This window comes from Rana temporaria, chromosome 3, assembly GCF_905171775.1.
Source record: "Rana temporaria chromosome 3, aRanTem1.1, whole genome shotgun sequence".
NCBI lineage: Eukaryota > Metazoa > Chordata > Amphibia > Anura > Ranidae > Rana > Rana temporaria.
The window spans coordinates 16,081,026-16,095,304 of record NC_053491.1 but is presented as its reverse complement, the minus strand read 5'-3'; the positions used below and the strand labels follow the sequence as shown (position 1 = coordinate 16,095,304).

Sequence of the window (14,279 nt, the reverse complement as noted above, 5' to 3'; positions counted from 1 at the left end):
CCTCCCTGTCCTCTCCGAGGCAGCGCCGATAAATACAGTATATATCCAAAAATTACCAGGGGGGCCACATTAAACTGGAACAGGGGCCGCAACTGACCCCCGGGCCGGACTTTGGACATGCCTGTCCTAAACCTACGTGATTTAGGAGATATTCACCCTGCATGCAACCGCTGACGTCATCAGTGCATGCGCAGTGAAGGTCTGGCGTATTGTGCAGGAACGGAGTGACTCCATCACGACTCCATCCACTCGCAGCATTGGAGTCACGAACCTGGAGGAAATGCAGAGGAGAAAATGTCAGCTGCCTCGGCGTTGACCAGGATGCGATGCGGGGACCTTGCTCTAAGGAAAGTATTTCATAATGAGCTAGTATGCGTGCATACTAGGGTTGTCCCGATACCACTTTTTTAGGACTGAGTACAAGTACCGATACTTTTTTTTATGTACTCGCCAATGCCGATACTTTTTTTAAATGTGTCCCCAAATGCAGCCATGTCCCCCACATAATATTCCAGCCATGTCCCCCACATAATATTCCAGCCATGTCCCCCACATAATATTCCAGCCATGTCCTACCTGGATGATGCCGCACGTGCCACCGTTAATCAGCGTGCGGGAAACATTACAGCTATTCGTTTGAATAGCTGTATCCCCGCCGCGTATAGACACTCCCCCATGCGCGGGATTGGACAGATTATCCGTCCAATCCCGCGCAAGGGGGAGTGTCTATACACGGGGATACAGCTATTCAAACGAAAGCTACAATGTTCCCCGCACGCTGATTAACGGTGGCGGCTTTGTGGTTTGCGGCGGCTGGGGGGAGAAGAAGTATTCTATTTCAGTATCGGGGGTATTTGCGGGAGTACGAGTACTCCCGCAAATACTCGGTATCGGTCCCGATACCGATACTAGTATTGGTATGGGGACAACCCTAGTGCATACTTTCTCATTATGCCTTTGCCTTACAGGGGGTTTTTATTTGCTCGTATGCAACCGCTTTAAGGCGGCCATAGACGGTAGCAGATTTTCTTTACTGCTGCTGAAGTTTGTGTTTTGAGGATGGGGGAATCCCTCCCGTGGAGCCATGGTGTAATTGTCCCTTACGCTATCCAAAATAAAGTGTCCTTTTTAGTTTTACTTTAATAATGTAACTTGGGAATACATTTTTTTGTGTGTGTGTTTTTTGTGTGTTTTTTTTCTAATAATCATTTAAAACTTGTGTCCATTTTGCAGTGCGAGTTGAGTGTTACTGAAGGTGCTCTAAAAGCGATCGCAAGACTGGCTTTGGAGCGGAAAACTGGTGCTAGAGGACTCCGGTCAATCATGGTGAGCTTCATTCTTCTGCATCCAACACATTTTTGGTGCTTTTCTTACTGCAAAAAGTACCGATTTATTCTTTATTCTGAGAGGTTTTTTGCAGTTATAGAAAATTGCTGACTTCGTAATAAATATGAAAGGGTCTGTTTGCTTTTGAACTACTTGTTTTATATGCACAAGTCCTTTTTTTTTTTTTTTTTTTTTTCTTTTGCAAAGATCTCTTAAGCTAAATGTAACTATACTGTGATCGGAGGGTACAGGCGCAATCTCCTAAATTAGAATTATTATTTTTCAGTCCTTTTTCATTAATATATAATAAACCAGGGGGTAGGCAACCTTGGATTGATGGAGATCTACTTGAACACTGAAGTCAAAGCTCACCGGGGGTTATTTACTAAAGGCAAGTGCACTTGAAAGTGTGCTTGGTAAGACAGTCGCTGTAGAGCTGAGGGGGTCATGCAAGGAAAAAATAAAAAAATTACTGCGCTTATTCAGGAACGGAAGTGAAAGCTGCGACTGAAAAATGTTATACAACATAAACAGTAAACGAAAAAAGGAAAAGAAAATACCGCTCTTAAACTGCTGATCCCTCTGCTATACTTCCGTCCCACTGAACTAAAAAGGGTGCTGGCTGTGCACAGGTGCATTAGATAGAGAAAATTCCTGGACTGCCGCACTCCTTGAAACAATGTCTTTATTCAGCAAAAACGCAAAACAACCAAAAACAGTGCAGTCAAAAAGAGGTGGACAAAAGGAAAAGGGTGGCTGACATGTTTCACATCTTTCGATGCTTAGTCGTAGCTACGACTAAGCATCGAAAGATGTGAAACATGTCAGCCACCCTTTTCCTTTTGTCCACACCTCCTTTTTGACTGCACTGTTTTTGGTTTTGTGTTTTTTGAATTTTTTTTTGCTGAATAAAGGAGTGCGGCAGGCAAGGAATTTTCTCTATCCAAAATGAAAAAAGAAGTCGCGCTAGTTATAACTCATGAAGATGCTCTGAGTTCTTCATGAGTTATAACTAGCGCGACTTCTTTTTTTCATTGATAAAATCAGCAGAGCTTCTCATTTCAGATTTACAGCGACTGCACTCCCAAGTGCAATTGCACTTGTAGTGTAAAGTCGATTTGCCTTTCGTAAATTTCCCCCATAGTGTTCTGTTGAAGCTAATTCGCACCAGAACGTGATGCCAGAAAGGCATGTTCCGTGTGTTTCCTGCACTGTGTTCAAAATCCACTGCCTTGTGAACTACTGCAGATCAGTGGCGGTTCGTCCATAGAGGGCGCTGGAGCACCGCCCCCTCTGGCTCTCGCACCGCCACTGAGTCTAATATAGATTCATGCATTGCATGAATCGATGTCATTGTCGCTGCTGCCGCTGGTCCATTCAGATGGCCGGACCTTGAGTGCCGACCACCTGAATAACGACAGCTGGTTGGCTGTACGGAAATGCCTATCAGCCGGGCGAAGGGCTCAGTGGCGACAATGGGCATGGCGCAGTGGTTGCGTTTGATGGCATGGCGCAGTGGTTGCGTTTGATGGCATGGCGCAGTGGTTGCGTTTGGGCACAGTGAGGCTGCAATTTTTTTTTTCCATTTGCACCCCCCCCCAAAATTTTAAGCACCAGCCGCCACTGCTGCAGATGAAAGATTTTTGTAACCCCAAATGTAGATTGCAAACAGTGGACACAGAAAAAAAAGTATTGCAAGACACACACACACCTCTTCTCATTGGACCCTACCTGTGCACACAGACCAAGTGGCAGCACAGTTTCGGATGGGGGCAGGAGCTGACAGACTTTTCATATTGAGAAGCTGGAGATTGGTTGCTTGGGACCTAGCAACCAATCACCTGTGGGTTAACTTGGCCAGCTCCTCCCTCCATCCTGAGCTGTACTGGCTCTTGCTGCCTGCTGTTTACTGATGGTGGTGGGAGGATCGGAGGCGCAGCAGGGGAGGCTGAGGGCAGAGAAGGCATGGCCAACAGGTTGCCTGTGATCAAGATGCCAACCCAGAATTAAACAAAGTGGTGATCAAATGCCACCACAAGAGCTCTATTTGTGTGAAAAAATGATTATAAATCTTGATGTGTACAGGGTTTCATGATGGCAATTGCCAGTTAAAGTAGTGTAGTGATAAGTGGCACAAAAATGGTCCGGAGCTGAAGTGGTTAAGTAAACAACTTCATGTTAAGTGTTTTTTTCTAAATCGCTTATCAAAGTAATTTTAAATTGACGGTGCGTTGACATTCACTGCTGCAGAATGTGGTGTATAAGATAAAAAGGAAAAGCAATAGTTTGGGGAAAAGATTATTGCATTTGTACCATGCATTTCATCATACACAAACCCTAAAAGTAAAAAGTGAATGATGCCATGCATTTTTTGTTTGGGGGTATTAATGTATTTTGATGTATCGCTGACTTGATTTTATTTTTTTTAATTGTAAATCATTTACCATTTTTTTAGGAAAAGCTGCTTCTTGAGCCGATGTTTGAGGTTCCGAACTCTGACATAGTGTGTGTGGCGGTTGATCAGGATGTAGTGGAAGGAAAAAAAGAGCCTGGTTATATTAGGTAAGTCTGAAGCATTCCTCGCGAAACATGTAGAGCAGTGGTTCTCAACCTGGGGGTCGGGACCCCCTTGGGGGTCAAATGAGGATTTGCCAGGGGTCCCCAAAACCTGGGCTGTTCCTGCAGCCGCCCACTCAGCCTCCTCACAGCCGCCCTTCAGTTAGCGGCATAGCTGGGGGGCAGGGACTAGAGGTCAGCTGACTGGTGAGGAATGTGAAGTGGGAGGGGCTGGAGGAGACCCTATCTGCTGATTTCAGCATAGGTGTCACTGCTACGAGAAACCACAAAGTCGGAGACACAGTGAGTAACACTACCTGTGATTATAGTTGCCCTTAAAAGTCCCCACTACAGTTCTCAAAACAGCAGATGACCTTGATCAAGAGCAATTAAGTTGGCTGATCCCAACTCCCCACCAGCACTGCCACTGATCCCAACTCCCCACCAGTGAGTAGGAGAAGGAATAAAAATGGACTACATGGGAGGGAGAGGAAAAAAGGGGTAGGAACAAAGAAAAAGGTAGAGAAAGAATAAGAGAACAAGAAAGACGTCTAGAGAGGGATGGGGATAACAAACAAGAAATTAGGATAGAGACAGATAAAAGGGAAAGAAAAGAGGAACAAAGAGAGAGAGAGTGGTACATCCTAAAATGTACTATAAGGGGTTTTAATACTGAGTGGAAGGGACTCAGGGAGCGCTAAATGTCCGTAGGTTAGGTCTTGTCTTGGGTGCCGACAACGAAAAGAAAATCATTTTACCGTTGGGGGTCCCCACACCTTGGGACATTTATCAAGGGGTCACGGCACTAGAGAGGTTGAGAACCACTGATGTAGAGCTTTGACAGCTTGGCGCCTGCTATAGCCGAATGACTGCTACAGCGTGGACCTCAAATGCCGGGAGGACGTTGATAGACATCCTCCCCTTCACGTGATCCCTGTGCGCCCCTGTGTAGGGACAATTCTGCCGCCCCTGTGCAGTCAGTGCCACCTGCCATTGCCACCTATCAATGCCCGCCAGTGGTGCCACTTCTTGGTGCAGCCCTATCGGCGTACATCAATGAAGGAGAAAAATTACTTGTTTATTTTTATTATATATAATTTGTTATAAAATTTTGCAATTTTTTTTTATTTATTTAAAAACGCAGAGGTGATCAAATGCCACCAAAAAGCTCTATTTGTGGGGAAAAAAATGTCATTTGGGTACAGTGTTTTATGACCGCGGTTGTCATTCAAAGTGCGTCAGCGCTGAAAATTATTCTGGGCAGGAGGAGGGTTTAAGTGCCCAGTAAGCAAGTGGTTAAAATTGCTACAATCTAGCATAGTTGTACACGCTTGATGTGACGCGGGTTGACATCTTTTTTTTTGACCAACATATAAACTGCAGTTTATAATATATTTTTCCTTCTCTGTCTTTTTAATGAAATGATGTATTAAATTTCTAATAAAATTTGTGTTTACTTAAAAGTAAAAAAAAAATGTTCCCCCTTTCAACATTTGACCAATGCTGGCCATACACTATACGAAAAATTGGCCGAACCCATTTTAGAAAACCAACATTAGGCTGTGAGCGCAAACGATCATGCCATCATGTAATGACCAATAAATCGTTCAGGGGACATAAAAAAAAGATAAAACTTAACACATGTACTTAGTGCAGACAGTTCGGACAGGAAACACCCCTTTAATTTTTTTATTTTTTTTGTATAGTCAGCATAAGTCTGAAGAACAGCTGCCTCCTTGTGTAGATGACTAAAGTACCTGCCCCCCCCCCCCCCAAACAATCGCATTAGGTGTCTCCTGCTACTGCATGGGTGGCTTCACACTTCCTTTAACCACTTAAGGACCGCCTCCTGCACATATACGTCGGCAGAATGGCACGGCTGGGCACAAGCACGTACAGGTACGTCCTCTTTAAGTGCCCAGCCTTGGGTCGCAGGCGCGCGCCCGAGACCCGGTCTGAAGCTCCGCGGACCAGATCGCCGCTGGAGTCCCGTGATCAGTCCCCGGAGCTGAAGAACGGGAAGAGCTGTGTGTAAACACAGCTTCCCTGTTCTTCACTGTGGTGCCGTCATTAATCGTGTGTTCCCTTTTTATAGGGAAACACAATCAATGACGTCGCACCTACAGCCACACCCCCCTACAGGTAGAAACACAAATGAGGTCACACTTAACCCCTTTAGTGCCCCCTTGTGGTTAACTCCCAAACTGCAATTGTAACTTCTCTTTCGTTCATAGACGGACACAGCATCCTTTGACCTTAGGGTTATGTTCTTCCTACCAGGAGATTTTAGGCAGAATTCTTACAGCACTTAAGGTGTTAAAACTTTCCTTCATGCCGCTCCTCCCAGGGGGCGTGGCTCCCCCAGGCATAACCCACACCCTGCTCCAGCAGCTTCAGTTTGTTTCTGCCTAACCGTCAGGAGAGTCAGGCTCTCTCTGGAGTCCTGGACTCTGGAGTTTTTTCTTGCAAATTTTTTTTTTTGCATCTTGCGAGTTTTTTCCTCGCTTTTTTTATTTTATTTTTGAATCCTGCGATTCTTCTATCAACAGCCGACTGGGTGACAGGCTGGGTCCTCGACCCTTGTAGTCCCCCCAGGTTCGGCCTTCGAGCGTGTGCCGGTCCTCAGCTCCGCTTTGGGACGTCCACGACAGGCCCCATTGCTCCAGGGGCGGCCGGGGAACTTCGGTTCTAGGGCACACATATGACCGGTCTCTATGGCCTTGTCACAGTGTGTCTAGCTGACAACCATGCCGTTCGCGGACGTTGGTCTGTCTGGGATACCTCCAGCCGGGTAGTCGCAGGACAGGTAAGTAGTGGCCCCTTACTCAGGTAAGTGGTCTGGCTGGAATGTTTTCCCTTGGGAGGTCGACTGAGGGTTTTTCCCTGCTTTCCTCTCTCCCTTATTCCTCTCCCTCCCCCTTTGGGTGACGGCTGTGCAGGGTTTTTTTTTTTTTTTTTTTTTTTCCCTGGGGCTCATATTTTTTCACTCGGGTATGGCTGGGGCTGTTCTGTGTCGCTGCAGGGGACTGTGGTGGTCATTCTGGGCATTTTTGTGTGTGCTGTGTGCTTTTTTGGTGTACTGTCTTTTTTGGGTACACTGTCTTTTTAAAACTGCGCAATGGCGGCCATTTTGCCGGAGCCGCGCTTGTAGTATTCGGCGGCCATTTTCTTGTGGCCGGTGCCGTTTTCAGCACTAGTTCGGCCTCTAGTGGCCGTTTCGGCGGGGAAAAAATACCGCAAATCCTCTGTGGGGACAGACGCAGCGCTGCAGCTTCTCCTCAGCACACACTTGTCCTTCACAGACCGCGCTGTACCAGGGGGGTGGTGAGTCTCAGGGGGCCCCAGACTGTGCTCTAGCGGCCGGGAGGTGACCTGTGGGGGACTTTTTTCCTGCCATTGGCAGTGGGGGTGACACGGCAGCTGCAATATGGAGCCTGAATCAGGCCCCTCATTCCTCACAATGTCGGAATTAACCCTTAGCGCCCCTTCCCCTTCCCCTGCCACATCTGTTGAATCGGTGTCGGCTGTCCTGGAATCTTTTCTCACCAGGTTTGAAGCTACCAGTGCTCGGTTGGGGGGTAAAAAGCACCCCCCCCCCCCCCCCCGGAGGCTGTTTCTGGGGATATCTCTGACGCAGAATCTGATAACGCTGTTGCTGCTTCTGGTTCTGTCATGTCTGAGGATGCGGGCTTAACCCACATGGACAGCGAGGATGACTCTGCTGCGGAGTCTGCTGACAAGGAATTTGTTGGAGCTCTAATTACTGCGGTACGTGAGACTCTTCATTTAGAGGATATGGCGGAGACACCAGCGGTGTCAGTCCCTTTTGGATTCCGCAAACCACCGCGTACCGCTAAGGTATTCCCTTGTGTTCCTTATTTGGACAATTTGTTGTATAAGGAATGGGATACACCGCAAAAGGCTTTTACTGTTCCTAAAAGCTTTGCTACCCGTTACCCCCTGGAGGAGGACTTTTTAAAAAAGTGGGTCACTCCTCCGTCGGTGGACCCTCCTGTGTCCAGACTGAGTAAGGCTACTACGTTGCCTGTGGAGGGGGCTCCTGCTTTCAAGGACCCCGCTGATAGGAGAGTGGAGGCCGTGGCCCGCTCCCTGTTCTCGGTGGTGGGTTCGGCGGTAAGGCCGGCTCTGGCCGGAGCCCTGGTTGCTCAGACGCTAACTGAAAGGGCGAAGCTCCTGCTGCAGGATCTGGAGGTCCAGGGTGCTTCCGAGTCCTCTAGGGACCTGGCTGAGCAGTTGATTCAGGGTCAGAAGTTTCTCTGTGAGGCGGCTATGGATTCGATTCCTTTGCTTTCCAGGGCTTCTGTCTACGCAGTGGTTCTGCGCTGCCTTATATGGCTGAAGTGCTGGTCGGCTGACCAGTCCTCAAAAAAGACCTTGGTGGATTTGCCCTTTAAGGGCGGACGGCTCTTTGGGGCATCCCTGGATGACATCATTAAGGATGCCACTGGAGGTAAGAGCACCTTGCTCCCTCAGTCGGGGAAGGGTAAGGAACCTCGCCGCAAGCAAGGTCCTACTTTTACTACCCCTAAGCGTTTTTTTCGTGCGCCCAGCGCGGCTGGAAAAGGTCCGCAAGGGGCAAAAGCCCCTGCTGCCGGGCGTAAGCGCCCCTGGTTTAACAAACCAAACAAGCCTGCGGACAAGCCTGCTTCCGCATGAAGGTCTGCCCCCGCCCGGGTCTCGGGTGGGGGGACGGCTTCACGACTTCGTGGATCGGTGGAATTCTCTTCTGACCGACCGTTGGGTTTGCGAGATGGTCGCCTCGGGGTACAAGATAGAGTTCCTCTCTTGTCCCCCAAACAGATTTTTTCCATCCAACCTCCAGCTTCTTCCGGATCGTCGGCTAGCCCTGTCCGGGGCTGTCCAGGATCTTCTGGACAGAGGGGTGGTTGTGCCGGTTCCCTCGCTGGAACGGTTTCGGGGGTTCTACTCCAATCTGTTCGTGGTTCCCAAGAAGGGAGGGGTATGCCCTGTCCTGGACCTAAAGGCCCTCAACTCCTTTGTCAAGGTGCAGCGATTCAGGATGGAGTCGGTCCGTTCTATCATAGCGGCCCTCCACCAGGGGGACTTCATGGCGTCCTTGGACATCATGGACGCATACCTGCATGTCCCCGTTTGCACAAGCCACCAAAGGTATCTGCGTTTTGCGATCGGGGAGGACCACTATCAATTCGTGGCCCTCCCGTTCGGGCTGGCGTCGGCATCACGGGTGTTCACCAAGGTGCTCGCCCCGATCCTGGCCTTGCTAAGGCAGCGAGGGATTGCTATCGTGGGATACCTGGACGACCTTCTCCTGAGAGCTTCTTCAGGCTCAGAGTTAGAGGAGGACGTGTCCATCACGTGTCGGACTCTGCAGGAGTTCGGCTGGCTTCTGAATCTCAAAAAATCAGTGTTGGTTCCGTCCCAGAGGCTGGAACACCTGGGGCTGGTTTTGGATTCGGGGGAGGCAAAAGTGTTCCTCCCATCGGAAAAACTGCGGACCCTGCAATCTGCAGTGAGACAGTTGTCGACCCAGAAGTGGTCGTCTCTTCGCTTCTGCATGCGGGTTCTGGGTCTGATGGTGGCCTCCTTCGAGGCGGTTCCGTATGCCCAATTCCACACCAGGGTACTACAGAAGGAGATTCTGTCACGATGGGACAGGGTCCCATCTTCTCTGGATCGCCAGATTCGGTTGAGCCATCTGGCCAAGTCTTCCCTGGCATGGTGGCTGACGTCTCCGGTGCTTCAGTCCGGGAAGTCTTTTCTTCCGTGCCGCTGGACAGTGGTCACGACGGATGCCAGCCTCTTCGGCTGGGGGGGCGTCTGGGGCACCCAGTCAGCCCAGGGGCGCTGGACTCAGGAGGAGTCCCGCCTGCCGATCAATATCCTGGAGCTCCGAGCGATCAAGCTGTGCCTTGTCAGGTGGTCCCTGGAGCTGCAGGGCCGTTCTGTCAGGATCCAGTCCGACAACGCCATGGCCGTGGCGTACGTCAATCATCAGGGCGGCACAAGGAGCTCGGCCGCGGCGACGGAGGTCGCTCACATACTTCGGTGGGCCGAAAGGTCCGTTCCGGCCCTGTCAGCGGTATACATTCCGGGAGTTCTGAATTGGCAAGCAGACTTCCTAAGTCGCACGACTCTGGATCAAGGGGAGTGGTCTCTCCACCCGGAGGCGTTTCAGATCCTGTGCCAAAAATGGGGCACTCCAGACGTGGACCTTCTGGCGTCCCGTCTCAATCGGAAGGTACCACGGTTTGTGGCCAGGTCAAGGGACCCGTGGGCAGACGCGTTAGTGGCTCCCTGGGGTCAATATCACCTGATTTACGCCTTCCCTCCTCTAAGGCTCCTACCCCGCCTGCTACGCAGGGTGGAAGCCGAAGGGATTCCAACGATCCTGATCGCCCCAGATTGGCCGCGTCGCTCTTGGTACGCGGACCTGGTACGTCTGGTGGCAGACGCCCCCTGGCGCCTGCCTCTGAGGGAAGATCTCCTGTCTCAGGGCCCGATCTTCCATCCTGCTTTACGGTCACTGGCTTTAACGGCGTGGCTGTTGAGAACCAGGTACTGAAGGACCGGGGCCTGTCGGGCCCGGTAATCTCTACCATGATGCGTGCACGGAAGTCCACTTCTCGAAAAATTTATCATCGTACATGGAAAGCATACATCTCTGTGTGAGGAGATGAAGTGGCACCCCCGTACTTGCGTGGTGTCCCGGATCCTGCTGTTCCTACAGCGGGGAGTGGACCTGGCTCTTGCCTTGAGCACGATCAAGAGTCAGATTTCTGCTCTGGCTGTTTATTTTCAGCGTCCCGTGGCAGCGCACTCTTTGGTTCGCACGTTTGTGCAGGGGGTCCGGCATGTGGCCCCCCCGGTGCGCCCTCCGCTACCTTGTTGGGACTTGAACTTGGTCCTCTCGGCGCTTCAGCGTGCCCCCTTTGAGGACATTCGGGAGATCCCCTTGCTGACTTTGTTGCAGAAGGTGGTCTTTCTGGTAGCTATTACCTCTATCAGACGAGTGTCTGAACTGGCGGCCTTGTCTTGCAAGGCCCCCTACTTGGTCATCCATCAGGATAAGGCAGTGCTGCGCCCGCAACCTTCTTTTCTTCCGAAGGTCGTTTCGGCCTTTCACATTAACGAGGACATTGTTGTTCCATCATTATGTCCTCAGCCGAAGAACCCGAAGGAGGCCGTTTTACATTCTCTGGATGTGGTTCGGGCCCTTCGAGTTTTACTTGTCGGCGACGGCTCCGTTCCGGAAGTCGGACTCGCTGTTCGTGTCTGTGTCCGGTCCCAGTAAGGGCCTGGCAGTCTCGTCGGCCACCATTTCCAGGTGGATCCGACAGGTTGTGCTTCAGGCCTACGCCCTGAAGGGGCGGGCGCCTCCCTTTCGGGTCACGGCATTCGACCAGGGCGATTGGAGCCTCCTGGGCTTTCCGACACCAAGCCTCTGTTACAGGTGTGTAAGGCTGCGACCTGGTCGTCGGTCCACACTTTCTCAAAGTTTTATAAGGTGGATGTGAGTGCATCTTCTGATGCCTCATTCGGCCGCAGGGTGTTACAGGCGGCAGTTTAAGGTTGGAGTTCCTCCGTTGAGTAACTCCGGTTTTGTTTGGGGTGTAACCTGTTGTTTGCTGTGTTTTTCCCACCCCTCGTTTTTTTTTTACACTGCTTGGGGACGTCCCTAAGGTCAAAGGATGCTGTGTCCGTCTATGAACGAAAGAGAAAAAAGGATTTTTGTACTCACCGTAAAATCCATTTCTCTGAGTTCATAGAAGGACACAGCACCCACCCCTCCTTGGTTTGTACTGCTTGTTACGAACTGAAGCTGCTGGAGCAGGGTGTGGGTTATGCCTGGGGGAGCCACGCCCCCTGGGAGGAGCGGCATGAAGGAAAGTTTTAACACCTTAAGTGCTGTAAGAATTCTGCCTAAAATCTCCTGGTAGGAAGAAGCATAACCCTAAGGTCAAAGGATGCTGTGTCTGTCTATGAACTCGGAGAAATGGATTTTACGGTGAGTACAAAAATCCTTTTTTTCACAGTAAACAATGCATTTTTTAATGCATTTTTTGCTGTGAAAATGACAATGGTCCCAAAAATGTGTCTGCCATAATGTCGCAGTCACGAAAAAATCGCTGATCGCCGCCATTGGTAGTAAAAAAAAAAATAATGAATAAAAATGCAATAAAACTATCCCCTATTGTAAACGCTATAAATTTTGCGCAACCCAACCGATAAACACTTATTGCTATTTTTTTACCAAAAATATGTAGAAGAATACGTATCGGCCTAAACTGAGGAAAAAAAATGTGTTTTATATATTTTTGGGGGATATTTATTGTAGAAAAAAGTAAAAATTATTTCATTTTTTTTTCAAAACTGTCGCTCTATTTTTGTTTATAGCGCTAAAAATAAAAACCGCAGAGGTAATCAAATACCACCAAAATAAAGCTCTATTTGTTGGGGGGGGGGGGAAGGATGTCAATTTTGTTTGGGAGCCACGTCGCACGAACGTGCAATTGTCTGTTAAAGCGACGCAGTGCCGAATCGCAAAACCTGGCCTGGGCCTTTAACTGCATTTTGGTCCGGGGCTTAAGTGGTCAATAGAAAAATAAAGTTGCACTTTTAAGTTGATAAAACAATTTAGTATGGAGGAAATGCGGCGTCTCCTCTGATCCTCTCCTGTCTGCCAGGCTCCGTGGTATTCAGAGCGTGATGACGTTCCACTCAGCAAGGCCACACCTAAACGTTTCGTCATCAAAGGACGTCGTCGGGGATAGGCTGCTGCTCCTTTTTGGAAAAATTCTCTTTTATGGTTTTACATGTGTTTGGTCTGTAGAGTGGGCGGGAAATGGTTTAAATGCCACCTAAAAGCTCCATCTGTCTCTCAAAAAATAAATTAAAAAAATGCATGAAAATTTGGCCTGGGCAGGAAAGGAGGTGAAAGTGCCCGGTAGGAAAATGGTTAATGTTTTTTTTCCTTTTTGTTCCAGAGCCCAAAATAAAGAGGTGCCAGAGGAAGAGTACGACTCTGGGGTGGAAGAAGAAGGCTGGTCCCGGCAGGCTGATGCAGCCAACAATTAGACTGTGTCTCGATCATTGCCGATCTCCAGTGTTGCAGCTGCAATTTCCCGCTCTGAAACACACTTCTCACTAATACTAAATACAGCTGTTTTGTGACCTGAAGGAAAAAAAAACTCACTCTGGGAACTAAATCAAGCCGATGCGTTTTACAAAACTTCAGTTTCTACAGTAGAGAACGGCGTTTATATACAATGATAGACAACAATGTATAATATATCTTGGGATTTTTTTTTTTTTTTTTTTTGTTTTTCTTTATTTTGAAGAAGAGAAACTTTAACCATTCTTAGAAGTACATTTACTGGGATTAAACATGGTTAATTTTACAAATGTGTTCAATTGTTAACCCGACGGTCTATGCAGATGCGTTTTACCAGTCCCCAAACATTTTGCGGCTTCTCGTGTGTGTTTTTTTTTATTTTATTTTTTTTGCTGCTTATTCTTCCATGATTTTATGTCTCGTTTTAATTTCATAACTGGTTTAAAAAAAAAATACTGGAAAATGCTGCTGATTGCAACTAATTTTAATGTCGTCCTATAACAATCCACTTTGAACTTTTTTTTTTTTTTTTTGGTTTTGGTCCCCAATGGCTTTTACATTGGCACCACATGTTGGGGGGGGGGGGGGGGATTTACTTAAAATGATGCAGCTGTACATAGTAACCATTCGGCTTCAAGGTTTTATTATCAAAGCTTAATTGAACAAGCTGAAGTTGGAAGCTGATTGGTCATCATGCACAGCTGGCACCAGATTTTGTGTAAACCAGTTTTAGCAAATCTCTCCCATTTATCCTCTTTAAGGCCCCTTTCACACGGGGCGGATCAGTAATGATCCGCCCCGTGAACCTCCGCTTGCTCAGCGGGGATCGCTCCATTGATCCCCGCTGAGCCGGCGGATGACAGGGCGTTCCCCGCACACTGTGCAGGGACCGCCCTGTCTTTTCTCCGCTCTCCCCTATGGGGGGGATCAGATGAACACGGACCGTCTGTCCGTGTTCACCCGATCCGATAGATGGATGGAAAAGTAGGTTTTTCCTCCGTCACACTTTGGCTGGTCGGATGTCGGCGGGCATGTCACCGCGGACATCCGCGGGGGCCATAGAGCACGGAGCGCCCATTCAGGTCCGCAAAAAAAAATGGCAGGCGGACCTAAACGGGCGCTCCGTGTGAAAGAGCCCTAGGGCTGGGTGCGTCTGCGCTAAAGTGCCTTTATTTTTAGCAGCAATTTAATGTCTTTTTTGCCGCAATTTTTGTCCACTAGCGTTGCGTTTTTAACCCCCGCCAGCGGCCAAGAGGCCGCAAAAAACGCCGCTTTGCAGGAG

At 49.0% G+C, this 14,279-nt stretch overlaps 1 protein-coding gene across 2 annotated transcripts in view; it reads left to right on the top strand.

Moving 5' to 3' along the window:
- CLPX (caseinolytic mitochondrial matrix peptidase chaperone subunit X) overlaps window positions 1–13,525 on the top strand; it is a 69,943-nt gene extending 56,418 nt beyond the window's left edge. Inside the window, exons 12-14 of one of the 2 annotated variants that reach the window (XM_040342306.1) lie at window positions 1,234–1,326; window positions 3,782–3,888; window positions 12,870–13,525. In XM_040342306.1, coding sequence (XP_040198240.1) covers window positions 1,234–1,326; window positions 3,782–3,888; window positions 12,870–12,960 — 291 coding nt within the window. In that variant the 3' untranslated portion in view covers window positions 12,961–13,525. The remainder of the gene's footprint in view (window positions 1–1,233; window positions 1,327–3,781; window positions 3,889–12,869) is intronic. The other variant, XM_040342307.1, reaches the window with a different exon arrangement.
- Window positions 13,526–14,279: the final 754 nt, after the last annotated feature.